Below are 26,876 nucleotides of genomic sequence, written 5' to 3' on the forward strand. Positions count from 1 at the left end.
GTCTGATGAATTACATTTTCGTGATAAATTGGATGGGCTGAGATGTCGGCGCAATATTTGATTTACGGGTTGAAGAAAATCAGTAACAGGAATCTTTCACTTTTTTTTCATCCTTGTCAAACTGTCAGTTGAATATTTGCCACGTTTGGATTGTCAGAAGAACATTTTGTGGTTTTCCAGCGTTTTAATAATTGAATTGATTGAAAGCACTCATAGTATAAAAACTAAAATACTTGAATAAGTATTTCAGGAGATAATAATAATAATAATAATAATAATAATAATAATAATAAATATATATATATATATATATATATATATATATATATATATATATATATATACATATATATATATATATATATATACATATATATATATATATATATATATATATATATATATATATATATATATATATACATTTTTTTTTTTTTTTTTTAGAGTTGTAAAGTTGACATTTCAGCATTGGGAACATGTCGTGCACACCAAATCTTTAACACAAATGTGAGCATACCACCAGAACAGCTGGGGGCAGACATGATCTCCGAAGTAGTTTTCAGACTTCATTCCAAAATCAAGAAGAAGAACGGCCCACCACCTTTGAATGTTTGATATTTGCTCTCGTAATAATGCAGTCTTTACCGTCCCGGCGTTGACAGTGTGCAGGTAAGGGCAACACGTCGCTGAGCTCGGCTGAGCGTCAGCTCTGTCGCAGCTGCCGCTCACTGCAGTGTGTTTGATTAGCTTAGCTCGGCTAAGCGTTAGTTAGCCGGAGTGTTGCGCTGTTTGGGAGGTTTTCAAGGCGCCTTAACAACGTAGAAATAACCCAAATGCGCCCGTAAGCAGTTTACTGGCATCGCTGGTCTTGTTACAGAGTCATATTGCGGCACACTTTCACTTAATGCTGCTGTTTTATAAGAGTACAGTTGCTGCTGCCGCGACAGATTGTAAAAATCACAGTTTCTTGAAGACGAGCCTGGTGTTTCGGGCGAAGAGGTGCCCGTGTTAACTGGTGACTCCGCCTCCGTGGATGCCACTGACAAAGGAACTAGCGTAGCGAGTCTCTCTCGCCTTCTACAGCCCTGTTGAGTTCTTTAAGTGGAAAATATTTACCTGTGACTGTTTGCAGGTGTGCTTCTGACATGGTGATTTCACCCGATGACACCCAAAGCGAAGACGCCGTGGGCACCCCTGCCACGGACGGAGGTCTTGGCGTACTGGGTGCTGTCCTTTGGCTCTCACCTCTACTCTTTCTACCACCTGCACAAGTTTTCCAAAGGTAGCCCGAGTGCTAGATAGTAAACGTTATGAAGTGTGAAATTTAAGTTTTCAAATATCCCACATATATTGTATGAGAGCTTGATTGAACTGTATTGTAATTAAAAACAAATTATGAATTCAGCCAGAATTTTAAAATTCTTTTTTGCCACTTCAGAGCATGAAGCAAGATTGCAGAGGGAATTTCAACTGGAAAGGGGTCTTCTTGAAGGTTATAAAAGGGTAAGTTTGGAATTAGGAAAAATATTCAGCGCATGAAAGTGAAAAATCAAAGTGGTGGCGTTCCCAAGAAGATAAGGGGGGGGGGGGGGAATGTTATTTTTGTTGTCTGGAAGTTGATCAGTTTTTCTCCATAAGAAACTTGATAATTGAATTGAATTGATACGGGTTTGATCAAAGGGTCCTATAAGATGCTGTCGGGTATTTTTGAATGGTTGAAATTATTTTTTAATCAGGATCCATTGGACTTTGAATGGAGTTTCTGGACCGAGTGGGCCAAGAAATCGTTACTGTGGACTCTAATCGGTCATGGCGTGACATCGAGACTGATGAGCATCTTTTGCCCAAAGGTAGAGAGAGGGCCCCTGCTGCTGCAGTTATTATTACTCTCCAGTGGAAAGACATTTTATCCTGAGCACCTTCCTGATGTTTCGTCAACAGTTTCGGGTACAAGCACTGACAATATATGGATTCCTGGCTGCCGGCAGAGTGCTGGGGATTAAAGGCGTGAGTGTGCTGCTGCTACATCTGGGCCTGTCCTTCTCTGTGGCCCTGCTGCGAAAGCCCATTCTGTCTTGGGCTTGTAACCTGGTGCTGCTCTCCACACTTTACATCCAGCCACTTCAAGATGTTCAGGTGGGTTTCACCATCTGGGTAATAATGCCACCAGAGGGTGTTTTCTTTTTTTCTTTTTTTTTTGTCCTGCTGAGGATTTAACAGACAAATAAACATATTTTCATCACAAAATGAAAAAATAGAAAGACAGTTTTTTGTAAGTCCGAAAATATCAAGTTAGATTTCTGATAATATGCTGTGGAAAAACGCCAAGGAATCTCTGATGGCCTGCTCATTCCTTTTCTATGATTTGATTTCATCTTAAATATGCCATACTAAATAAAAACACTAGAGGGCAGAATATACTAAAAGAACACTTAAATGTTGGGCCCTTGGCGTGGCTATACAAATATCTTACGTGTCAGAAAATATACTATAGTACCGGTACATACTTTTTTCTTTTACTTCTTTTATTACTTTATTGCTTCATTTAATTTCTTTACTTGATTGAATTTCAATACCAAAGGATACAGTATATCTGCTGACTATCTGTTTCTGCCTAAAATGGTCATTATTATTATTTTACATGGAGCCTTGAAGCCAAAACTAATTTCTTCTATGTACAAAAGACAAATGTTTGTTGCAGTGAAAGTGGATCAAACATTAAATTGACGCTACGCAAGCCACAGGCTTTAGAAACATTACAATTTCATCCCCAATCGGATGTTAAGGTCTTTTTTTTCTGAATGTATACTTTGATGTAAACACTCACTCTTGACATCTCAGTCGAGCTGAGGTGTTGTCAGCACCGTTTAACTGTGCAGCACCGAGCCAGGCACGAAACGCCTCAGTCAGAAACTGTACAATTGAGGGGGGGGGTTTAACAAGAAAAATGGACCTGACAGATCTGTGCAAGCTCCGAGAAATGTCTACACGCACACACACACACACATACGCACACACGCACACACACACACACCAGTGGCTGGGACCTGTTTTCTAGAATGGCTGGAATCATGGCTCCAGTCATTAATAAAGACCCCTCATTAGGCAGAGGTCTCAGACTTGTGCTGACACTTCTTTAGCAACCACTCGCTTATATATGTTCTCATTTTTAGCAAGTGTCACATTTCAGATAACGGCTTTGCAGAAATCCTGGCGTCGGTGCTGTCAGGATTGTTCACTGGAAAGTTTCCCCCAGATAATGCGTTGAAAATAATTGGCTCCTCTCCTCCCGTTACCTAGAGAGGCTGGTACCAGACGGAGGAGGAACACTATCTGCTGCTCTTCAGCGTGGCCGTCTGCGGTCTGCGCTTCGTCAGCTTCGGCCTGGACCACTGCTGGCGCCCGGCGGGCCGCGACGGAGCCCGGAGCCTCTGCTGGTTGCTCTCGTACACCTTCTATCACCCGTTTTTCTACAACGGGCCCGTCATCACGTACAAAGACTACGTGGAGCAGGTAAACAAACACCAGCGGCTCTCGGTGTCAGTCACATCATGTTGTCGTCTGTCAAATAAACCCCCTTTTTCTCAACCCTGTACCTCTCATCTTTGAAGCACGCCTGAGTGCGTTGGCTTTTTATCCCTCTGGTATTTGTTTGATGTATTAAGCAACCTCTTTTTGACAACGCGCCTCCCTTTCTTCCTGTGGCAGATGCAGCGGCCCGCTGAGGCGAGTGACGGCAACGCGTCCGCTTTGAGCTACGTGGCGCTCAGATCGGGACGGATCGCGGCGTGGTGGTGCCTGGCGGAATACATGATCCACGTCATGTACATGCACGCCATCCAGTCTAATGAGACCTACTTAGAAATTCTCCCTCCCTGGGCTCTGGGTACGCCTTCATTCATCCGTCTGGGTTTTTCTACTTTGATGATGCGTCCGAAAAACTTGAAGTTTCCACTTTAGATGACGATTTGGTTGGTTCTGAAACCTCACTGTCTGTCACATCAAAGAATTCATTCACTTTTTAATCGTACTTTATCTTTGTGCTATTAACATGTTTTTCTATTAAGATCCTCTTTAAAGTAATGAAATCTCCATCTCATGTCGATGCTGTTGGTTTTGTGTCCCAGGCGGTCTGGCCCTGGCCCTGGTCCAGTTCTTTTACGTCAAGTATCTGGTGCTGTTTGGTCTTCCCTGCATGCTGGCCACGCTCGATAAAATCGTTCCCCCGCAGCTCCCTCGCTGCGTCAGCATCATGCACAGCTTCACTGGGATGTGGAGGTAGGGATCGTGCCGCGCGCAACAGACTACATAACGCAGCATTTCAGAAAAAAAAAAAAAAAAAAAATCTGGTGGCATTAGCACTTTGCTGTCTGGGAAAAGCAGACGAGTCGCTCGTACCCTCGAGAGAAAAAAAGGTACGTTTAAGGTCAAGAACATCAAGTGCTCCCAGTGACGCTCGGGTTGAATTGTCTCATCCTCTCCCGTCATTAGCGGCAATCAGAGCAACAGGTCACCTCTGCAGCAACACAGCACAGTTGTGCTCGGATGAGACCAAGGACGTCTCCCTGTTCACCAGGGGTGTCTTTGAAGGAAGCAATCATTCTTTCATCTTTTTTGGAAGATATTCTCGTTAATGGGCCACATAAAAGCGAGAAAAAAAACATGTTCTAAATGTGAAAAGAAGAAGCCAGATCTGCTGTGTACGTCAGTATTTAGCACGAGAGAGAGAGAGAGACACACACACACACACACACACACACACACACACACACACACACACACACACACACACACACAGTTATTTGTGAAAGACGATTGTTAAATATATTTTAAATGAGATTATTTCACATTGTCAAATCACAGTAAAGCCTTCACAACTATTTGACTTAATAAACTTCATGTTAAAGCAAAATCTTCCCGCTTCAAGTGGAGGATAAGGAAGGTACAGTATAAAATCAGCATTTACAAAATTCTTAACAGTGGACTATTAATACGAAAGGAGCAGGAACAATGATTGTAACTTATATAACATGTTTTGGCTCTAATGCTGAAATTGTTTTGTTCAGTTTATTTGCATGCAATTTAAATGTTTGTGTTTTTGGATATTTAAATAAAAAAAAACTGCTCAGAAGGACAAAAAAAAAAAAAAAAAGCAGCGACTTTGACTGTCGCCTGTATAAAATACAAGTAAGTATAGCTGTACAGTTTAAAAAATAAATAAATAAATAAAGCGCTGACTGTAGAGGAGATTGACCAATGTGCTGACACCCATGCACTCCAATCCCAAGCCTGTGTGCTGAGCTGGCCACCGTTGACAACATTGATGGAATGCATAAAGCTGTCCAACGACATCGCGGAGGAGGAAGACAGGGGGTGAGGAAGAGGAGGGTCGGAAAGGGGCGGGGGTGGGTGGGGTCTTCGGTTTCCAGGCAGCACACAAATAAATAAATAAATAAATAAATATACATACAAACAAGATGCCCATTTCCCCCCCTCTAATCTTCTCAACCAGGAAAAAAGGGGAACAAAGACGCAGAGATCAAATGCACTTAACGCGCCTCCGCTCACACGCAGCCCGGCGCTCAGGTGTTGCATACTGAGAGGGACATTATTATGGAGATTTGTGACTAAGATCTCCTATTTTTAATCTCTTTCAGGCACTTTGACGAGGGTCTGTATCGATGGCTCATCAGGTAAGAGGTGCTCGACGGGCGGCGGGCGGACAGGCTAATGCTATTAGAGCTCCAGTCTTATGCAAAAAATTTCACTTTGACTGTGTTTTCCAACGCGGCGGCTCCAGACGCACGCTGAGAGAGAGAGAGAGAGAGAGAGAGAGAGAGAGAGAGAGAGAGAGAGAGAGAGAGAGAGAGAGAGAGAGAGAGAGAGAGAGAGAGAGAGAGAGAGAGAGAGAGAGAGAGAGAGAGAGAGAGAGAGAGACCTCCTTTGATACTTTTGCTTGCTTCCTTTTTCCAGAAGCAGCTCTGGAAAGCGGCCTTTTGTGATGTCACAAAGGGGATTCAAAGGCCTGCCTCAGATTACTAGGTTAGACCACAAGGTCCAGGCCAGAGCATCTTTTTTTTTTTTTTTTTTTTTCAGAAATAAGCCCAAAATCCAGCATTTTAGCAGGAGGCTGTAAACAGCGGGCTAAATATGCTGTTTTGTGGAAGGCTCCAGAGTTTGACTTGTGCGAGGCTGCTCCACTGAAACACACAATGGAAAATGGAAAACAGCTAAAATAAGCACAATAAGGGACCTTTCAACACTCTGTGAAACTGTAGAATCCTATCTTCAGCGTCCACCTGCTCGGCTGCCTTCAGACTTTATTTGCATGCGTTTCTCTAACACTTGATTTAAATACAAATTCCTGGCACAATGCGCCACTTGTCAGTGAATTAACCTTACGTAACCAATGAGGGAAAAAAAAACCACGACCCAGCCGTTCTCGGCCGGCTGTCCGTCCACGCTTTGTTTTTTGCTTTGTTTTGTGTTTTTTTTCCCTGCGTAATGGACACAGCGGCTGCATTTACACCCCGGCTTTCTCATGATGATGAGGTTGTTGCACCGTGTCAGCAGACACTTGCTGCGTCGTGCTCCAGCGTTTCCGCACCCTCGGAGAAATGCCTCCTCGTTTAATATGTGCATATGTAATGTGGTGGTGGTGGTGGTGGGGGTGGTGGGGGGAGTTGTTACATTATGTGTTTGCTCACTTGTGCTTTGGTTAACGTACCTTATTAGTTTGCAACCCCTCGCCCCCTCTTTAATGACACACACTTGGCTGAGCAGTGCAGCCTGCCGGGGCTTCGTGGTCCAGGAAGCGTTGCTGCGTTTATAGGCGGTCGTCAGAAAGAAACTCACCCACCCACCCACCCACACCCCCTTTTCCTGCCTATTTGGTCATTATAATTTCTTTAATATTATTGCGCTGGTGCATAAGTGTGCACGCTCCCCTCGCTAGTGTTGCAGTTCTTGGTCTTTTGGGGTCTCGGCCTCGTCTCGACCTCAGAGCCGTTTTTACCTCTGAGCCTTGGATGTTTCTGTTCCATTGAAAAGCAAACTGGAATTTAAAAAGATACTGCTAATTTTTTTCTATTATGTTTTTGATTTCTCTTTGATATATAAAGTCTTGGTCCGGTCTGGATCTCCATGCTCTCTACTCTAGTCTTGATTATAGTCTTGCTTGGTGCCGTCTTGACGACAGCATTGACCCTCACGCCAGCCTGCGACCAGGATGTCAGACTGCACAAGTGGCTCCAGTTAATTCACCAACAATCCACAGGATCGCACCGCAGATGCAGGTTTCCATTCTAAAGTGTCCAGTGGAAACACCTCTGCCCCCCACCTCCCTCTCACCCACCCTCCTCCTCCTCCTCCTCCTCCTACTAATGGCTCCGCTCGCAATTATCCCGACGTGCAGATGCAACAGTGATAGCCGGTGACACAGGCGCTCCCGCGTTCCCTCCTTGCCGGAGTGCTTTTTTTTCTTGCTAAAGAGGCTTTAATGCAGTGCTGGATATTCAGCTGGAAGAGTCTGAAGAGGCCCAGACGAGTGCGGAGGTGTTAGACGGGGTCACTGGATGGCACCTCGTCTCCCCGGGCAGCCAAGTGTGGCTGAACTTCTCCCAGCGTCACATTTTATGCTGTGGTGTGTTGTCTCAGCTTCTGCCCCCTTTCACACTCAGGCAGGCGCCTTCGTGTGTAGTTCTGCAGCCAGTCAGGGCCACACAGCACTCGTGGGTTGTGAGACAGTCGTTGATTGGTAAATGAGTGGGTGGGAGGAGTCTTGTGAGTGCACCTCATGGTTTAGTGTGTAAATCTTGGCTTGATTTATGATTTTTATATTGGTCAAAGCTTAATATACTACCTATGGAACAGTTCTTATTTATCAATCAATCAATCAACATTTGTTAATCTTTCTTAAATGGAAAAAGCTGTCCTTGCTGTGTATGTGAATATGGGAGTTGATGTCAGGTCCTGGTCAAAAATGACCCCCAAAGGTTTCTTCCAGCATTATTGGAGGCAAACATAGTATTTTTTTTAAACTACTTTGACCATTGGAAGATTTGTCTCTAAGCTCCCTTGGCCCACAATAATCAGTTGTTACTGTTGTTGAGCATCAGGAAGCTTTTGCATCATCCACGTTTTGATGTCACTTTGGCAAGTTTCTAATTCAACGAACTGATGAGCTTCATCGGCTTTAAATGACAGATATCACTGTGTATCGTCCGCATAACAGTGGAAACTGATGTTATGCCGTCTAACGGTATTACCAAGAGGTCACATGTTAAAGAGGAGTGGTCCTAGAACGCACCCATGAGGGACTCCATCACTAACCTCCTCCGTTCTCCCAACACACTGGACCTTTAAATGGAGAAAGTTGCAGCCAGAGTGTTGCGTTGACATGGAGATTTGTGCGGTTCTGTACGATCCGTCTCAACAATCTGCTGCCGTGTACAGTAACAACATCCTGAACCTGAAGCCGTCACTTTGTCTCCAAACACGCCGGCCATCTGTCAGCGCTTATTTCCAGTCAGTCTGTTTGGTTTTGAGACAGCGGGAGCAGCTCCTCGGTATGTTTAGGTATTCGGTTTGATTCTCTCCAATCATTAACCCCCCCACCCATCTGCCGTGGCTCCCACTTACACCCCCACACCTCGCCCTCCCTGTGCAGGCCGGTCACTCTATTTAAAGGCTCGCCAAATGCTGGCTCATCTTTCAGGAACATTGATTAGCCACAGGGTGCCCGACATAATTAGTTCCCAGCTCAGCGATAGCGGACACAAAGCGCCATGTTCTGTGTCGGGTGGGTGAGACGGGTGAGGCGGCGCGTGGAGCGTTCAGGTACCTCTGGGACGGACGTGCTTCCCTGCAATATCCGCCACCATTATTCTTCGCCGCGTGCAGCCGCTTTCGCACGCCGACGGTGATACATTATACACCACGTGTGGGGGCGCGCGCACACACACACACACACACACACACACACACACACACACACACACACACACACACACACACACACAAAATGTTGATTGTAGGACACAGGAGAATTCCATGCAGGAGTTTTGTCTGGAGGTTTGTGACTCCATGCATACATAGAAGGTGTGCGCGGCTGCTTTTGCATGTGTGAGTTACAGCAGCAGTCTGGTGGCTGCTTGCTGTGAATCACCGTTTCCACTCAGGACACATTAACCCAGTTGCAGCGATATAACTACTCCAAAGGATTTATGACCTCCCCCCCCCGCCGCCGCCGCCCGTCCACTCCAGCAGCAGCAGACGACAGGCCAGCATTTATTTGATCAAAAATCAATAAACAAGACAAGATAATTGATGTGCGCCGGTGGGTTGCGGTGCTTATTTTCAACCCCGAGGCTCCTTTTATATCTGCTTGGGTTCACTGCTTTTAAGGCAGCCTCTAATCTTTAAAGATGCTGTGACATTTTTTTTTTTTTTTTTTTTAACTACAGCCTAATAATAAGTAAGTAAAAGCAAGCAAGCAAGAGGTTGTTTGTGTCCTGACTGTGCAGATACATCTACGTGCCGCTGGGGGGTTCACACCGCGGCCCCTTCCACAAACTGCTCTCCACCGCAGCGGCCTTCGGCTTCGTCTGCTTCTGGCACGGCGGCCACGACTACCTGCGGCGCTGGGCGCTGATGAACTGCGGCGGGCTGCTGCTGGAGCACGGCCTCAGGTCTCTGCTGGCCTCATCCTTCGTCCGCTCCGTCGTCGTAAGTGTGAGCAGCGCCGGGAAGAGAGCAGCATTCATTCAAAGATTCAAAGACGCTGCAGTAGATGATGTTACCACTTCATGTCGCCGTTTGTGCTCCCAAAGCTCCGAGTATTGCACACTTGAGTTTAATATACACCGTACATGTATTCTTGGTTTGCTGCCTGTTGTCGTGGCCTCCAGCCAAGAAAAGCTCCGCCTTCTCAGGACGCTAATAAGGTTTGGTGACACGCAGTGTAATCCTGCTGGTTTATGATTGCTCACAGGTCATTAGTGCCAGGTACCTTGTTGCCCCCCCCCCCCCAACCCCGTCAGATTAATGGTGAGAATCTCTCACGGCTCCTCCGTTATTTCTTTCTTTCTTTATTTCCTGATTTCCCAGGAGCGGAATCTTTCCGCGGCGATGGAGAGGCGCTGCTTCGCCCTCCTCTCCGCCTGCTCCACCGCCATGCTCATCCTCTCTAATCTGATGTTCCTCGGGGGGACACATGTTGGCAGAGTGTTCTGGAAGCGTGTCTTCGTTCAAGGTAAATTGCCTTCAGCAACACTCAGTCAGTGGGATTTATATTTGCCCTTATTAGTTTTTGCAGATTGTCTCCGGCGCTGCTTCTTCTTGCTTCTTTTTGTTGTTTTTTTTTTTCTGTCTCCGCCGTTGGAATATCCAATTAAAAATCTGCCATCAGATCATCGCGAGATGAGATGCTTAGCAGACAGCCTGCAGTGGTGAATCCAAAAAAAACAACAATTCACGCAGACGACCGTTGAAGGTCCGTGGTGGCCGAGAGCGTCTTCAGCTTTCATGATCCAAAGTCGCTGTCCGACTCCCCAGGAAACGGCAGATTTAGCCCTCTGTTTACAACCGGGCAGAACAACCAACTGGCTGGGGAGAGGTATACGCACCCTTTATGAGCTCACAAAGGGCACATATTTTCAGAAATGTGCATTTTAATGCCTTGAAAGTGGAGCCAGTAAAAGAAGCCAAAGTAGGATTTTCTCATCCCCGCTGAGTTCACTGATGACTCTTATAAAGCACATGTAAAGTCAGTACTGCATCATATGGGAGCTTTAAGTTAATTCCAAGAGGCCACGCTTATACAAATGAACCTGAAATATCTCCCCTGTTCCGTGTTTATTTGCGTCAAGTTTTTTTTTTCTCTCAAATGCAAATCGATGCAATTTGCTGTAGCTGACATTCAACATAATGTCTGTACTCTCCTGGAACCGAGACTGTACGGTGTGAAGTGATGAGAAAAGGCCTCCGTTCACTCTGTATATTCAGCAGCAGTGCTGCTGTCTGCCGAGGCTCTGCTTTAGATTGGGGCATTTTAATGCATCTGCACGGGAAGACACTCCTAAACGGAGACATCTGCTCCATGATTGTGCCAGCTCCAGCTTTTTTTTTTTTTTTGCTCCCGGTGTCTTTATTTGGCTCGTCAAAGTTTTGCATGTTTCTTATACATAATTGTCACTTGTGACCCAAAAACACAGAAGAAACACGCAAATGCTACAACCTAAAAGTTCTAGTCACATGATTACTTGATTACGAGGTGGAATTTAGTGCTGAAACAACAAATTAATCGACATGAATCAATTATTCAAAAAAAAAAAAAAAAAAATGATGAACTTTCCTGAGTGGAAGCTTGTGTTCTTTAATTTGGAGGGCTGGTTGGCACGGAGCAGTGTGAAGACGTGGCGCAGGCAGAAGAAGGGTGGGACGTTTTCTCCTACCTCTGGGAGTTAACTGGCAGATTTGATCTCATCACTCCACCTGTCAGCAGCTCCTCTTACCTGGTGGTCCGGCGACCCAGAGTCCCGCCCTCGTCAGAGCCCCTGGAAGACAGTAGAGACAGGAGATCGCTGACTGGCTCCAGACACAGATTATTGTTGGTAAATTCTGTGAGTTTGGCATAGTTCCGGGCCCATTAATATTTCAACTGCAGCTTTTATTTGATGCCAGAAAAGTTTTTGCTGACTTCCTTTGAAAGTGGAATTAAACTCTGGCTCCTCTGGGAGCGTAATTAATGGATGGCGTCTCTTCCTACCAGCACCTTAAGGTGCTTAAGGATAAGTAATGCTGGTCATCCAGTCATTTACCTCGCCTGCTGGGCAGGTGGCTCGTTGTTGGTCTGGCCGGTCGGAGGCGTCGCTCCTGAAATCATAAATTGTGGTCAACGCATAAAAAAACCTCACTTTGCTTTGCCATTGTCAGTATTTCATATTTTTTTTTTATCTTAGTCTCACTGGTGTGCTTCGTCTCGTCCTCTTTTCTTTTTGTTGGTGATAGTAAATTAGTTCTTCCGACTGTTTTTTTCCACGATTGTCTCACCTTTCGCCAGGATTTTCCAGCTTCTCTGGAGCAAACGGACAAACGTGCCACATGCCTCCGTGTGACCTGCTTCTGCTCCACTTCTCCGCCGATGAAAGGAAAAGTTGGATGCGTAGCTGCTTTACCGGCAAATTGTGCGGAAGGACGGGCTTCCTCCAGCATCTTGGCCCCATTCGCGCACACACACACACACACACACACACACTGCAGTGTAGATGCTGCGTAAATAAGTGAACAGCGCCCTAAAAAAGGACAGGGTGTTTGAAAATACCATTTATGAGCTGAATTATTTAGATGCTGGACTCTGGATGAGAGTGAGAATCACTTTTAGTTCCCTCTATAGGGATGTTCGCACTGTAGTGATAAAAAAAAAAAGAAAAAAGAATAGAATAAATGGAGGGCACTCCCTGATGGTTTACTAGAATGTTTCTATAATTCTTGTGGTTTAATACCAATTCCTCGACTTCATGATTTAAAAAAAATTTTAAATGTTAAGTGTTTTTTTTTTAATCCTGTTTGATATTGTGATATAGTAAATTGCTGCAATGTCTCCTACTTAATTGTGGGGTCAAGATCTGGCAATGTTTATTGGGTCTCGCTCATATCTGTTCAAATGGCAGCGCTGGCCAAATAGCATTCATTTAAACCAAAAGAAAATCCGGTCGACTCGAGCTAAAGTGTCTTTGCGAAGCGGTGTTTTTAAAAAAAATAAAAAAAAAGTCCCATTTTTCCCCTCGTTTGGTGACTTTCCTGGGGATGAAAACCGCTAAACTGCGGAGGTTGTGTTTCCTCCTCCTGGTCGGAGGCCTGGAACTGCCCATTCATTTCACACTGGTGGCGATAATGAAGTTTACACGCCTGCAAAGACAAATCATCAGCATGTCTTGGCACTAAGACAGGATTTTTGCTCAAAGTCAAACGGCGCGTCCTCGCACCAGATTGTCTTTTTTGTTTTTTTGTTGTTTTTTTTAAGAAAAAAAGAAAAAGACTTGGCCGTGCGAGATGCGTCATTTAAAAAAAAAAAAACGAGTAAAAGAAAAAAGCCTGCGTGAAACTGGAAATAGGGAGAGCAATCAGTTCACAATAACAATTCTATTTGCTATTTTTTGACTCCATTGTTGTTGCCGTTGTCGGCTCTTAAAAAGATATATTCAAAAAAAAAAATATGCAAAGTCTGTCGTTTGCCGGCGGAAGAGGAAACGGCGTGCAAAGTGCGAAGCGGCCCGCGTGTATGCGAATTAGATTTGGACATGAATGGGAAAAAAGAATAGAGCATTGAAAGGCATTGTGGGTGCAGGTGCAGGTTAGCGAGATAAGCTGGAAGCGAGCCAGTCTCGCAGGAGGAGGTGGAGGAGGAGGAGGAGGCTGCTGAGTTGGTACAGCTGTCCTGACCCGCTCCCCGCAAGACGCAAATATAAATAGAGCCACAATGCAACAATATGAGATCCAACACTTACAAATATTACAACCGCAACACCTTCAATTTCCTAAAGGTTAAGTAGTGTGTAACATTTGGAGTTTTTGAAGAAGAAACGGCGACATCCAGTGGTTATATTTCACATTGCAGCGCTCTTTCACTCCTCCTCCCTCTCCTGAGTTTGCCAGTGAACTACGGTGGCCTGCGCACACAAGGCAAAGCAAGGCAGCTTCATTTATGGAGTGCATTTCATACACAAGGCAACTCGATGTGCTTGACATGATGAAAAATGCAACTTTTTCAAAGCATTTAAAAAAAACAATCCTCCCTCACTCTCTCCCCCCCCCCCCCCCCCCTCCAGGCTGCTCCAGCGTGGCCCCGCCCATGCTGGCTTTCTCTACTGCTTCGCCCAGATTGGAATCGAGTGGACTTCTTACCCGCCGTGAGTCACCTTGACTTTGCATTAGTGGGTGAGAATCCCACCCCCCCCCCCCACCACCACCACCACCACCACCACCACCACCAGACAGACAGACAGACAGACGGACGGACAGACAGCTAGAGTCCAGCTTTGCCAGCCTCCGTGGTGAAGCTGGAGCGCCGCCACACAAACCCGTCCAGACCTTGGATCCGGAGCAGCTGAGTCGCCACTTTTCTCGACCCGAGAGGCCGGCAGTCGACTCGCTCAGAGGGGCCGGCAGTGGCGGTCTGCGCTGAAGTTTCCGTGAAAAATTCATCACAGACTCGTTCCGGAGAGAAGGGGCTCGACGGAGCCAAAGTCTTCAGAGCGTGGAACTGCACACAGACAGACAGTCAGACAGACGCCTTTAATCTTGGAATCAAAAAGGGGACAAAGTTAACAAGCCTGCTTATTCAAATGAAACGTTAATATATGTTCTTGTGCACATGTACACACACACACACTCAAAATTGTGAAATGTGTGTGTGTGTGTGTCTGTCACCATCCTACCTTTCCAAATGTCAACTACGCAGTGATTCAGCCCTTGTTTGTATTAAAAAAAAAAAAAAAATTTGTGTTGAGCCCCTGCAGTTGAAGGTTGGTGACTCTGAATGTGAATCCAGTCATTATTGTTGCGAGTCATCCACACCCGGGTTTTTTTGTTTTTTTTCTGTTCAGCTAGAGCCGAAAAACACACAAGCGGACCCTGAAACGCAATTAAAGCCTCAACACGTCATCTTTCCCAACAGCGCTCCGACTGTTGGGCCGAAGCCACTGCATCCAAGGACGTCCTTCTGTCATTTTCATCCCCGATGACAAAAAAAAAGCGATTAAAAAAAAAAAAAAAAACCTTCTCACCATAACCAAGACTTTTTGCGGGCGGATGAATGAATTAATATCGGCGCCCTGATGAACCTCAAGTGGTTCCATTAGTTGATTTCTGTTCTCGGGATTATCACACATCTCGAGTGGCGCTAAGCAGGATCAATGTGAGCCGCTGCTGTGTGTGTGTGTGTGTGAGTGTGAGTGTGTGTGTGTGTGTGTGTTGAATCCTCTTAAATAAGCACAAAACTGTGAGGTTTTATCGCGACTAAGAAGATCAGCGGGAGAATACACCTGCTGAGACAGCGACCGTCCGAAGGTCCGGCCGGCTCCCCCGAAGGTCGCGGGCAGATTGTTTGGAAAGAAAAATAAATAATAAAGAAATGACGAGCGGGGCTCTATGTATAAAATATTTATTAGGAATAGTACGGTGTACCACAGTCCATAACAAAGAGTTCCAATTGTGCTTGAAAAGTTACAGTTCTCATCACGCGACGACGTGTGAACAAAGAGGCATGTGCATATTACTGAAACCATACAGACAATTCAAGCCTTTCCTGCTTTTCCCTTTTCCCTCTTCAAAGGTCCGGTGTGCAGGATGTAGCGTCGACATGTTAATGGTTTGTAACACTGCTTCAACTCTCTGAGTGAATGAAAGCTGATAATAAATAAATAAATAAATAAATAAATCATGAAGTAAGATTTTCTTTTTAATTTACAAAACTTAAAGAGCCTGGATTTGATATGAGCTATGACAGTGTTTCAACACGCCACTAGAGGTCACTATATCCCCCAAACTGGACCTTTAAAAAGGTACAAAGCTGTGCATATGAATACATACAGTATATACCGTACAGACTTATGGGATCAGCACTCGGCAGCTGTTTGGAGGGTTCGGCTGACCACAAAAATAGTTGATCTGATCCAACGGGAGCGGCGGCTAATTTGGATATTGATTATTAATGATTGTTTATTATTAAGGCTGCTTCTCTCGCTGCTGGCCAACAGTGGGGTTACAACATGAAGGCACAGTGTCGCATGCTTCTCAAAGGTTTACTGTGAGACGACGGCGCCGGGGCTTCGTCCATGAACTGGGGGGTTGGGGGGGGGGGGTGGGGGGGGCTGTTTGTCAATTCATGCTGCAGCAGCAGGCCGCTAGGCTACATATTGCTTTCAAGGACCTCGTCTTGGAATGGAGTGCGGCCGCATCCCGTTTTAGTAACACTTCCATCAGCTTGCGAAAAAAAAATAAATAAATAAAAAATATCCGCCTCTTGCCACACCAGTGACCAGTTTGTTGTTTTTTTTTTGTTAGTTTTTTATTTGAGATGGACTCCACACAATTAATGTTCAAAAACAGTGCTTGGCTCCATCTTTCAATCTAAAACTAAACCACATACATATGCATGTCCTTATGTATGTATGCTTACATAATGTATATATACATATATATGCTTATATATACATATATTTTTATATATGCATACATATAAATGCATATATATGTATGTAAACATACATACACATATACATACATACGTATATATATTTATATATTTTTTCAAATATCTATAAAACAAATTATTTCATTCATCTGCGTCATCTGTGGAGCGAAACGGTGGCTGTATTGGGCAGAGAAAAATGAAAAACAATCCGGAGTTTGACGTGTTCAATTATTCAAGGGGTTTCAGTCATAATCAATTAGTGTCAAGTAATAAATTATAAATAAACTAAATTTAGTTCAGTGACTTATTAATGTTTTTTTTTTTAAGGTTGTTTCTGAAGAGTTTGTTCATCAGGACTGAGTGTAACGTCACACTGTGTTTATTATTGAAGTCTTCCTTTGACTGCCCTGCTCTGCTTTTGTTTCTCTCAAACCCACAAAGCAGCCTGAGACAAAACGTGTTTTCCCTTTTTTGAGCCGACGAGCCCCAGTTCCAGGAGCTGAATCTTTGATGGCCAATATAAAGATGCTCTCCTGCTCCCAGCTGTGTCCGTCTCAGCCTGTCTTGTTAAGAGAAGAGACACGCAGGCAACATCAATTATCCATACGGATGATGAATAATATAGACTTATGGTGATTCTTTGCCATGTGAAAGGCTGCGTCGACTGAGATGACGGTGAAGCTCTGCTTTCATCTGGGCTTTTTGGTCACCTTGCCTGATTTTTAAACTTTTTTTTTTTTTTTAATGCATTTTGAAATTGTGATGATTTCTTTTTTTTTTTTTTTTTTAGCTTATAAAGTTTAGTGGAACAATTCAAAATCCGAAATTATTGCATTTCCTTTTATTTTGTAAAAACAACATTCGTGGCTGCTTGACTTGATTTTGTAAACACTTGGTACTGGATGGATTTCTCAGGGTTTGGTGATGAATTAGTTCCCTGCGTCACCGACGCCAGTTCTTGGTTTGTCCACATATCAAACTGACCGAGTGGAGGTTTGATTTCACTTCACACACAAAAAAAAAAAAAAAAAAGCAAAAAAGACGATAAACTCAATTGTTCGGCTATAATTGTTCTAACTGCCCGCCCAGTCTGTTCAAAACTATACTTGGTACTTGGCTTTGCTGATTTTATTTTTTTTTGTCTGTTTGTTTGTTTGTTTGTTTGTTTGTTTTAAAGTCCAGTCTGCAGTTTCTCTTTTGTACTTGGCTGAATGAAAGTTGTGTCATGATACCGAGTGACATGAGCGCATGCTGGAGTTTGTTGGACGATGTGCTAAGAGATTGTCTTCATGTCATAGACCGAGTACTAATGTCTGAAGCTGGACCCTGGGCTAATTCCAGCAGGCTTTCGTCTGGTACAGATGCACACCATTGATCATGCCGACGAGTGACGCTGCAGCAAACGTACGTCATTTTGAAAGAACTATCGCTGATTGTTTTATGTTACACATGTCGGAGGGAGAAATTGTGGATATGAGAACAGCCGATATCCCGATGCTACAAACCGTGCTCCAGTTTATTGTTTGGAAATGATCATCTGCTAAGAGACGTGTTTGAACGGAGATTAGGCCTCAGCTCGCAGACAAAGTCATCGGCTGATAAATCCCGGCGACTCTTCCTGCTGATACAATAAACGAGCTCATCAGTCGCCGCCGGAACAAAGTGACTCCGGGTCTGGTTCGAGCGTTCGTCGGCTCTCGGCGCCGGGCCCAATGCAAATCGCCCCGATCAAATATACACTGTCTGCAATGTGAGACGCAGACGTTTCGTTTTTTTGTTTTCTTCAAACTCCCGGTGACATGCAGAGGGGAATTCCATGAAGGATCCCACTAACAAAGCAGCGCGTCATGCTGCTGCTGAGCTCCGATCCGACGGCGAGCGGTAAACAGGTCTCCCCCTCCGGAGATTTATGTACAGACGCTGAGATTTTTCCTCCCCGACCTCGGAACCTCGAGCCACAACATGATCCTGATATGAATGGGGTCCAATCATTTCAATGGAGTTGCTCAGCCAAAAGTTTTTGACGTCCGCACTACGTGGCCCCCATCGAGCGTCGAGCACTTTGTCTGTCACTCCCGCAATACATCGGGATGGATCAGCCAATCAGAACGAGCCGAGACGCACAACTCTTTTCTGGCAAATTTCTGGCCTTTACATTTTTTTTGGAAAGTCTAAAAGACCGTGACTGAAAAATCTGCATTAGAAAGATTTGTTATGAACCGTGTTTCAGGCCACAGTCGTCCTGTCAGCAGAGGTGTTTCTTTTAGTATTGGGGTCTATAGGAAAAATGGGGCAGATGGGGTTTTTGGCTGCAGTACTGCCAATGGCCACTGGGGGGAAAGAATCCCAGCGCTGCCATATTGCCAGTCCAGAATCCAGTTCTTATAATACATCCATCAGCCTCAGAGCATCTCGGTGTCCCTGGACACCATCTTCTGCTCTCAGGCCCCGCCTCCCCTTGTGTAAACCAACCAAACAAACAAAAGACCCCGTGCCGCCTAAGGGGCGGGGCACAGGCCGGGGCTTCTCAAAGCCCACCAGCTAAAAAAAAAAAAAATCCAGGTGTGTCCAGCAGCACCTCCAGACAATTCCCGGTGGCTCCTCCCACCTCCGCCTCAGGGTTCAGGAGAAGATGTCCTCCTCCTTGTCCTGCTCCGGCGACGTCGGCCGGGAGAGGTCAAAGAGTGGCGGCGGCGGCGAGCCGGGCGACTTCCTGGGCCTGCTGAGGAGCCGCAGCGCCTCGGCCAGCTGCGCCTCCAGGCCCGAGACTCTGGCCGCCAGGCCCCGCAGTTCGTCCCGCAGCTCCAGCTTGATCTCCTGCAGCGAGGCCTGCAGCGTCTGCTCGGGGATGGGGTAGAAGGCGTGCCGGCCGTCGGGCGGCTGCACGGGGCTGCGCTCGTGCGGCGTGAGGCGCAGGTCTCCGGCCCGGTCCAGCCGCAGGTCGCTCTTGGTGATGCCGCTGTCGCACGAGTCCGTCTTCTTCAGCAGCGACGGCGCCGGCGCCTCGTCGGCCCGCGCCGCCTTGCTGCGCTCGGGCAGCGTCTCCATGGACTCGGCCTTGGACACCTTGGGCCAGCCGTCCGGCTGCTTGGGCGCCAGCGACTCCCTGAAGCGACCCCAACCTTTGACCTTTCCGGCGCCGCCGCCGCCCACCAGGGAGACGGGCGTCGGCACCTGCAGCTTGGCCTTGGAGTCGCTGGCGGTGGCGGGCGGCGGCGTGGAGATGGGCGTGGAGGGCGACGGCGACGGCGAGGGCGAGGACGAAGGCGTGGCCGGGCTCTCCGTCACCGTGATCACGCTGGGCGCCGTGATGGCCGTGTTGGCCAGCGGCGCCTCGGGGTACAGCGTGCCCCGCTCCACGTCTCCGTCGCCCACCGGCGTGGTCAGGCGCGCCTCCTTCTGCTGCCGGAAGCGCTGGAAGAGCTTCCGCACCGGGTGGTCGGGCGGCAGGTTGAGCGGCGCCTCGTTCTTGTGCCGCTGGCGCTCCTCTTCCTCACGCTTCACGTCGCTGATCTTTCGGAAGACAATCTGAGAGAGAGAGAGAGAGAGAGAGAGCGAGGGAGAGAGAGAGAGAGCGAGAGAGGGAAGAATTCCAGGCTCAACACCTGAACTCAGGGTTCACTCTGTCATTGGCTGCAAACAGGAGACCTTTGAGGCGGTGGTGGAGAGAAGAGGACGTTGAACAAACTGCTCTCCATCATCATGGACCACCAGGACCACCGTCTCCACCACCACACTGTTCTCCATCATCATGGACCACCAGGACCACCGTCTCCACCACCACACACTGTTCTCCATCATCATGGACCACCAGGACCACCGTCTCCACCACCACACACTGTTCTCCATCATGGACCACCAGGACCACCCTCTCCACCACCACACACTGGACAGACAGTGGAGCGTCTTCTTCAGTTGTGTGGTCTGAAGGAACCCTTCAGGAGGTCCATCCTGCCCAGAGCCATCATCGCCCTCTACAACTCTACCCTGCTGTGTGCCAGAGAGCATTCTGGATTGATTTGAATGTTCTTGTAACTACTGTATATATATATATTTTCATTTTTTTTTTCAGTGCTGCAACAGTGTAGTTTCCCAATTTGGGATCAATAAAGTACATCTCTCTATCTCTCTATCTATCTCTCTATCTATCTCTCTATCTACTTGAGCTGGGTGAGGAAGGTGATTTTATCTCGTCGCCCGACTGCAAATGTCACACAGAAGGGGATCTTTTCCCACCACGCAGGAATGAACTTCACACCACGCCTGGAGCTTGGCATGGCGGTGACGTCTTAAAGGTCCAGTGTGTAAAATGTTTTAAGGCAGTTGGTCTGACAGTGTGTTTCCTGTTTAGGCCAGTGTCAGGTGTCAGTAGGGCTTCCGTAAGAAACTGAAGCTAACTGGGAGCAAGAACCTGATTTTTTTTCCCGTCCAGTGTGATACAGACTGGGGTCTCGGTGGTCTTCTCTGCTTTTTAGTCCTGACCTCAAAGAGTTAAAGCCACTTTTCAGGCTTTTACATCAGTCAGGGGGCTCCAGGTTTCGCATCAGCCCATTTCTCTCCTCTTAAGTGCGAAACGCTTTAATGCGCTAAGCACAAAAAGTCTTCTTTTCTTTCTTTTTTTTTTTTTTTTAAAGGGAAGCCATCCCCCGCTCCGGTTACCATATATAACGTGCGCAGGATTTCCCTGAGCTGGAGCGCAGCCTCCCTCGCAGCCCTTTTGTTGAATCCACCCCTGGGTTCCCCTGCTGGATCCACTCCTGCCGCCTCACTCGGCTGAATGGTGACTTTGATGCAGCCGCGGATGAGATTGCCTCTCTGCCTCTCCGCCTCTGGTCTCCGTACGCCAAGGCAATTCAATCCGGGGTGGGATGGGATGGGATGGGATGGGGAGAGCCGGCTCGCCTCATTATAGACGAGGGAACGATCGGTAGCTACACTCCAGCTGTTGATCGGCCGGCTCTTCATTCAGAATGAGGGATGCTGCCACCACTTCAATCTATGGCTGCTGCTGCTGCGCAACGGAAATGCTTTTGTGAGAAGTTGAGTGAGACGACTTTGCTGTGGGAGCAGCAGAGGTGGGAAGTAACACAGTACAAAGACCTTTTCTCCTCTTTACAAAACTCTCACCAGACGCAGGGTTTCTTCAGTACGTTTTGGCATCTTTACTTTCTCACTGTCGCTTGAGTAAAGCTGAATCAATACAAATTCCCCGTCCTTTCATTCAAGTGGAGGATGTGAGGACCAACGGGGGGGGGGGGTGGGAGCCTCAGAGGGGGCGTTGAGGCGACTCACCCTCTTCCGCAGGTTGTAGGTGAGGAGCAGGTTTCTGGAGAAGTGGTTGGAGAAGGCCGTGTAGAACTCCAGCACCTTCTGCAGGGCGTCGCGCTTGATGACGTGGAGGTCGCAGTAGGTGAGAGCGCGCACGTTGGCGCAGGCCTGAGCCAGAGTCACCTCCTTCCAGAAGACGTCGCCAAACACGTCTCCCTTGCCTGAAGGAAAAAAAAAAGACAGACGGCGGCGGTTGTTGTGCAATTCCATCGGCACTTTTCCCTCAACTCTGTCGCCACCAAGCCGCGCAAACTTTCAACTCAACGCTTTATGGTCCGTGGAATTTTCCATTGAGGAGAATGGAGCGCTGTAAATTGAGAAAGCTGCACTAAATTTTTTATTTTTTTCTAAAATTGCGTCTTCTTCTGCTGCGATAAAGTCATAATAGACATTTTAGAGCTGTTTTTTTTTTTTTTTTTTTTTCCCATTTCTCTCGGAGCGTAATGAAGTGGATAATTGAAAAATTGAAAATTGGCAGGTTTTGAGTTTCTGTCCGCACTCGGGGGTTTGGCCGTGTGTGAGGAACGATTGGCTCTCGTCTCATTGGTCAGCAGCGGCAGCTTCATTTATCCGACTGAGAAGTTAACCGGACCTTGCAATCCCGCTTGTATATTGGTACATGTGACAAATGAAGGCTCATTCCATTCCATTCCATTCTAATTCACAAGGACAGCATGGTTTTATCTCTATGTGCTTCTGCTTCTGTGTGCTGCATGAAGCATTGGGTATGAGGCTAAAAGTTAGTCCAACTCTGCCACCTGAGTGCTTGACTGCACACCAATGAACACACACAGAACCGGAACCCTGTGCTACAAAAACGGTTGAAAACGTCCTGTTCTTCTTTCGTTTGCTCTGATTTAATGGCTTCATTTTTCATTTATGAGGAACCATCCTCTTCACACTACCCCCCCGCCCCCAATGGACCGTTTGACCGCCATCCAGGCAGACAGCTGAGGGACAATACGGCCAATATCTATTATTAGAAACTTATTATCATCTAACAATACAAAGCAGGTGGCGGAAGAGAGACGGAGGACCGCTTTCATTTCACGACCCTGCTGGCAGTGGGAGAGCTGCGCGCATCTTGGCGTGACATATTTATGAAGCATTGTTGACTATTTATAAACATGGCAAAAAAAAAATTAAAAAAAATAGCTTATACAACAACAACAACCACAACAACAACAACAACAACAACAATCCCTTTGGTATCCAGGAAGGGTCTGATTCTATAAGAGTTAGGAGTGAACGTCAGGCTAAACAGGACGGGAGTCTTCCAAGCGATGAGGAGTCAAAGTCTGCTGTGTTTGTGTCCTACGCTGCCGCTGCTGTTAGTCTAATGAGAGTTTGATTCAAGGCGGTAACTTGTTTATCACTTCAGGCTCGGCCGCACTCTCGTTCCGGGTCAATGGTATCAGCTCGGACGGAGCATCGATCGGGAAGCGGCGTCGCTTCCTATTGAGCGGAGACGGCCGGGATGGTGTCACTGGGTCAGCTGGTTTACTCCATCCATTCTTTTACCCTTCCATCAATCAGCGGCCTCATTAAAAAGGCCAAGTTTATTGAAAAACAACTGCTGGGTCTCCTCTAAAGAGGAGAAGAAGAGGGTCCAGTGAGTCCCAGGTTCACTTTGGGGCAATTCAAGTAAAATACACCACTATGATATTAAGGTGTTTTTTTTTTTGTTGTTGTTGTTGAATGTGTGCTAAACACAGAGGCTCAAAATCAAAGTGCATCTCCATTATGGAAAATAACACAGCACAGCTCAGCCAGCCTTTTATTTTCAGAATCCTAGAATATATCATTATAGGGACAATTATTAACAGCCTGCATAGCTCTTTAAAAACCTTAAAAAAAATTTAAAATGAAAATAAATAAATTTAAAAAAAAAAAGAAGGATAAAAGAAGACCTGGCCATTGAATTAATTATAAAAGAGCATGTCAGACACGTGAATGTACCGTATATCTCAGAGATAAAACGCAGAGGTTTATAAATGTTTGAAGGAGATGAAGCTCTGCGGCACGAAGGCTCTGCGGCTCGATAAGAGCACGAGTCAATCCTGAATCAAAAACTGACATCAACTTCTGCAGCCAGAGCCGAGGGTTCCCCCCCCCCCCCCCCCCCAAAGTGCAGCTGAGGGAGTCATCCATCTGGAAATCCTGGGTTCATGAGTCAGCAGACACTGATCCCCAAACAGCTTTGCAGCCTGCAGTCAGACAGTTTGTGAACCGCCGCCCAACACAAAGAGCACGACGGAGGATTTGAAAATGACACGCGGAAAAAACATCCCGTCCAACACACCGCCGGCGCTGCTCGCCAACCTTCTGACTGACATGTTTTCTCACTGTTGTCACCGGCAGCAATTTTATTTTTTTTTTTTGCTGTTGATGCATCTCAGAAAAAAACAAACATAATTTTGATGGGAACAAGGCCCTGCATCTGCTCATCTGGAGATCTCCGCCCCAGTTGCCCTGAAAACACTTGACCCACTCACTGCTCCTCAACACTTTGTGCAATGAAGAAAATGGAGAAATTAGAAATTAGAAATTTGAAAAATAATGAGAAATTCTGAGTGGGGTAATTTAATGTAAATATATCATTTTTTACACTCATTAAAAATTTATATTCCTACTATTAAATGAATCATTTAATCAAAATCAAAATAATCTCCTGACCTAGAATGGCCACCACTTCGTCGTCCTGGATGACCTCCAGCGACCCCGACACCACGAAGCAGAGGCTGTCCACGCTTTCTCCGGCGTGGTAGATGAGGTCACCAGGGGCGCAGTGGATGGTCTGGAACTCCATGGCCAGCGCTCGCAGGCACCCGTCGCTGGCCAGCCGGAAAGCCGGGTGCTCTTTGAAGACTTTGCGGTTGAGGTGAACACAAATGTCGGCTCTCATGTCCTTGGGGCAAATCTGCAGAACCTGCGAAGGGAAGAAGAGAAACACAATGAGCTGCAGGTCTCACAGCGCGTCAAAGTCCTCCGTTTTCAGCTTCCGGCTGAAACTGAAGTCTCGCTGGCCCAACACCAAGAGGGTCCTCAGGGGGGCGGAGCCAAGTGCTGTTTTGTTGTAACTGTTTGAAGACGTTTTGTGTGAAGTGAGGGAAGCAGGAGAAGGAATAAATGGGAGTTTTGTTGTGAGGAAAATAAAGTGGATTTTGCCTTTCAGTCACTTCCTGATTTATTTTATGAGACAGAATCACATGACCACAAGCGCTGCACAATTTTAACAGTAACCGTTTAAACAATAAATCAAATGAATTCTGAATGTCGAGCACATCTGCTGTGGTTGTTTGTTGTAAATAGATGTTTTTGAATGGTTTTGTAACTCCTGAAACTATTGTGTAGTTTATTTTTTGTACTGGTTGTGTAGTTTCCCAGTTTGGAATCAATGAAGTCCATCTATCCATCCATCTATCTATCTCATCTATCTATCCATTCATCTATCTATCCATCCATCTATCCACTAAATCTGCAAGTTTATTTCATTTCATTTCCATTTAGTTTTTTTTGCCAATCTGAATGAAGAAAGTCTGTCACGCCCGGATTGATTTCTAGAGGTTTTAAAGTGACGGGTGTCTGTCAACCTGAAAGGTGAGTGTAGGACGACGGAGAGACCTGGAACTTCTCCATATAAATATATAATCCCCCCCCTAACTTTCATCCTTGCCGGAGTTTGGTCGCTTGGTTTCAACACCATTAAAAATTGAGAGCAGCATGATTGGCTGAATGTCACAGGAAGCAAGTGGGAGATAAAGTCTTCATTATTATTAACAATGCTCAATTAAAAATAAACACAGGGAGGCTTGAAAAGTAATTCCTAATTCCCCCGAAATAAAACTTTGCCAATATTCACCGGACTCATCCGTCCCAAAACCCCCCTCCCCCCCCACTGCGTGCCGTCCGCCGAGCCTGTGCAGCCTCCTGGTATCGACGAGGCCCCTTTGCGATAATTGTCTGCGGACTGAGATTCTGCTGAGTGTCGCCCAGCGTCAGCATGTTGCTGCGCGGCAGCTAATCAAGGAGATACGGGCCGGCGCACGGCTCTGCCGTTAAAACAAACCTCTTTGAAGATGAATGTCAAGCAGAGTGGGATTATGTGCCATTTATAGAACCTTCAGTGTGGCCCGCAGCCACGCAAATAAATTATACATAGATGCAGCGCAAGCTTAACGTATAATGAGGACACAACAAGCAGATAAGCGCAGGAAGTGCGTTTTGGGGGCGGGGGGGAATGATAACACAGACTTCCAGCAACACGCCATCAGATTTTTGGTGCTTCAGAAAAAGAAAAAAAAAATCCAAGTCAACTTTTCACCTGTTTACAATTTGGACAACTGGTACATTAGGTTAAAACCATACTTTTAGATTATATGCAACTTGAATTTCTGGTTTTGGAACAATCCTTTAACAGCAAAATTAAGTTAAATGACGAAACCAACAGTCTCAAGTTGAAAACTTAGTAATAAATCAAGTGAGAGTTGTTTTTGCAGTGGACTTCAACAGGAATCAGCTGCAACTGTTGTCAGATTTTTTTTTTTTGTTTTCTGATTGTTTAAAAAAAATCATCAAGGGGCAAACGGAACCCTGAAGGGTGTTGGCATGATGGCGAACCTTCTCGGTGTCGATGCCCCGCGACATGGACCAGGTGGAGGCGATGTAGTCCATCACCCTCTCGCTCAAACCCTTGGGCACCTGGTAGAGCTTGAGGAAGTCTCGCACGCTGTTCAGCATCTCGTGGTAGCGGTTGGTGTTGGCGTACATCTGCTGGAAGATGGTGGTCACGTTACCGAAGATGGTGGCGTAGAGCAGGGCTGCAGGAAGACGGAGGAGGACCCAAGGTTAGAGATGCTCGGCTCACGTCCTCAAATAAACAAATGAAGAAGAAGGTGGACGAAGTGCCCAGGTTTGTGTACGCAGGCCACCGTAGTTCACTGGCAAGTTCGGAGAGAGGGGGTTGGGGGGTGATCAGAGGGTGAGCGCCGCAATCTAAAATCTAACCACTAGTTGTCGCTGTTCTTTCTCTAAATCCCCAACTATTACACACTTAACCTTTAAAACTTGCCAAACATTTTTTTCCCCAGCCGATCCAAAGGATGTATATATATATATAAAAAAAAAAGGTTCGATCAGGTGAGTCGGGTCAACCAGAAACACCAACAGTTCAGTTTATCCGTGTGTTTTTTTTTCCCGAGGCAGGAAAAGACACAATCACAGCTAACGTCGGAGCAGGTGCAATTAAAAAACAATCCTGTTTTAAATTCTTGTCTGGAGGGGCTGCAAGTGAGGTGAACTGAAGGAATAATAAAAAAATAATGTGAGTTGCAGAGGCTCTCGGAGGTGGATG

At 46.2% G+C, this 26,876-nt stretch overlaps 2 protein-coding genes across 5 annotated transcripts in view; one reads left to right on the forward strand and one right to left on the reverse strand.

Annotated features, from left to right (window-relative positions):
- Window positions 1–522: 522 nt before the first annotated feature.
- Window positions 523–13,991, forward strand: hhat (hedgehog acyltransferase). The gene is given in 13 exon segments (XM_076046184.1): window positions 523–669; window positions 1,133–1,282; window positions 1,439–1,503; window positions 1,737–1,850; window positions 1,942–2,136; window positions 3,301–3,513; window positions 3,709–3,886; window positions 4,128–4,278; window positions 5,658–5,693; window positions 9,525–9,726; window positions 10,108–10,252; window positions 13,830–13,856; window positions 13,859–13,991. Coding segments are annotated over 12 exon segments (1,503 nt in total). The 5' UTR covers window positions 523–669; window positions 1,133–1,161; the 3' UTR covers window positions 13,915–13,991.
- Window positions 13,992–18,390: 4,399 nt separating this feature from the next.
- The window catches only part of kcnh1a (potassium voltage-gated channel, subfamily H (eag-related), member 1a), a 30,863-nt gene continuing 22,377 nt past the window's right edge, over window positions 18,391–26,876 (reverse strand). For all 4 annotated transcript variants that reach the window (XM_076046201.1, XM_076046199.1, XM_076046200.1 and 1 more), the window contains 4 exons: window positions 26,144–26,343; window positions 24,200–24,452; window positions 21,488–21,684; window positions 18,391–19,723 (listed from right to left, as the gene is read on the reverse strand). In XM_076046201.1, the coding sequence (XP_075902316.1) occupies window positions 18,818–19,723; window positions 21,488–21,684; window positions 24,200–24,452; window positions 26,144–26,343 (1,556 nt within the window). In that variant the 3' untranslated portion in view covers window positions 18,391–18,817. The remainder of the gene's footprint in view (window positions 19,724–21,487; window positions 21,685–24,199; window positions 24,453–26,143; window positions 26,344–26,876) is intronic.

The sequence above is a fragment of the Nelusetta ayraudi genome, unplaced genomic scaffold (genome assembly GCF_046127955.1).
Source record: "Nelusetta ayraudi isolate G7.1 ecotype Tasmania unplaced genomic scaffold, CSIRO-AGI_Nayr_v1 ptg000089l, whole genome shotgun sequence".
NCBI classification, from domain to species: Eukaryota; Metazoa; Chordata; class Actinopteri; order Tetraodontiformes; family Monacanthidae; genus Nelusetta; species Nelusetta ayraudi.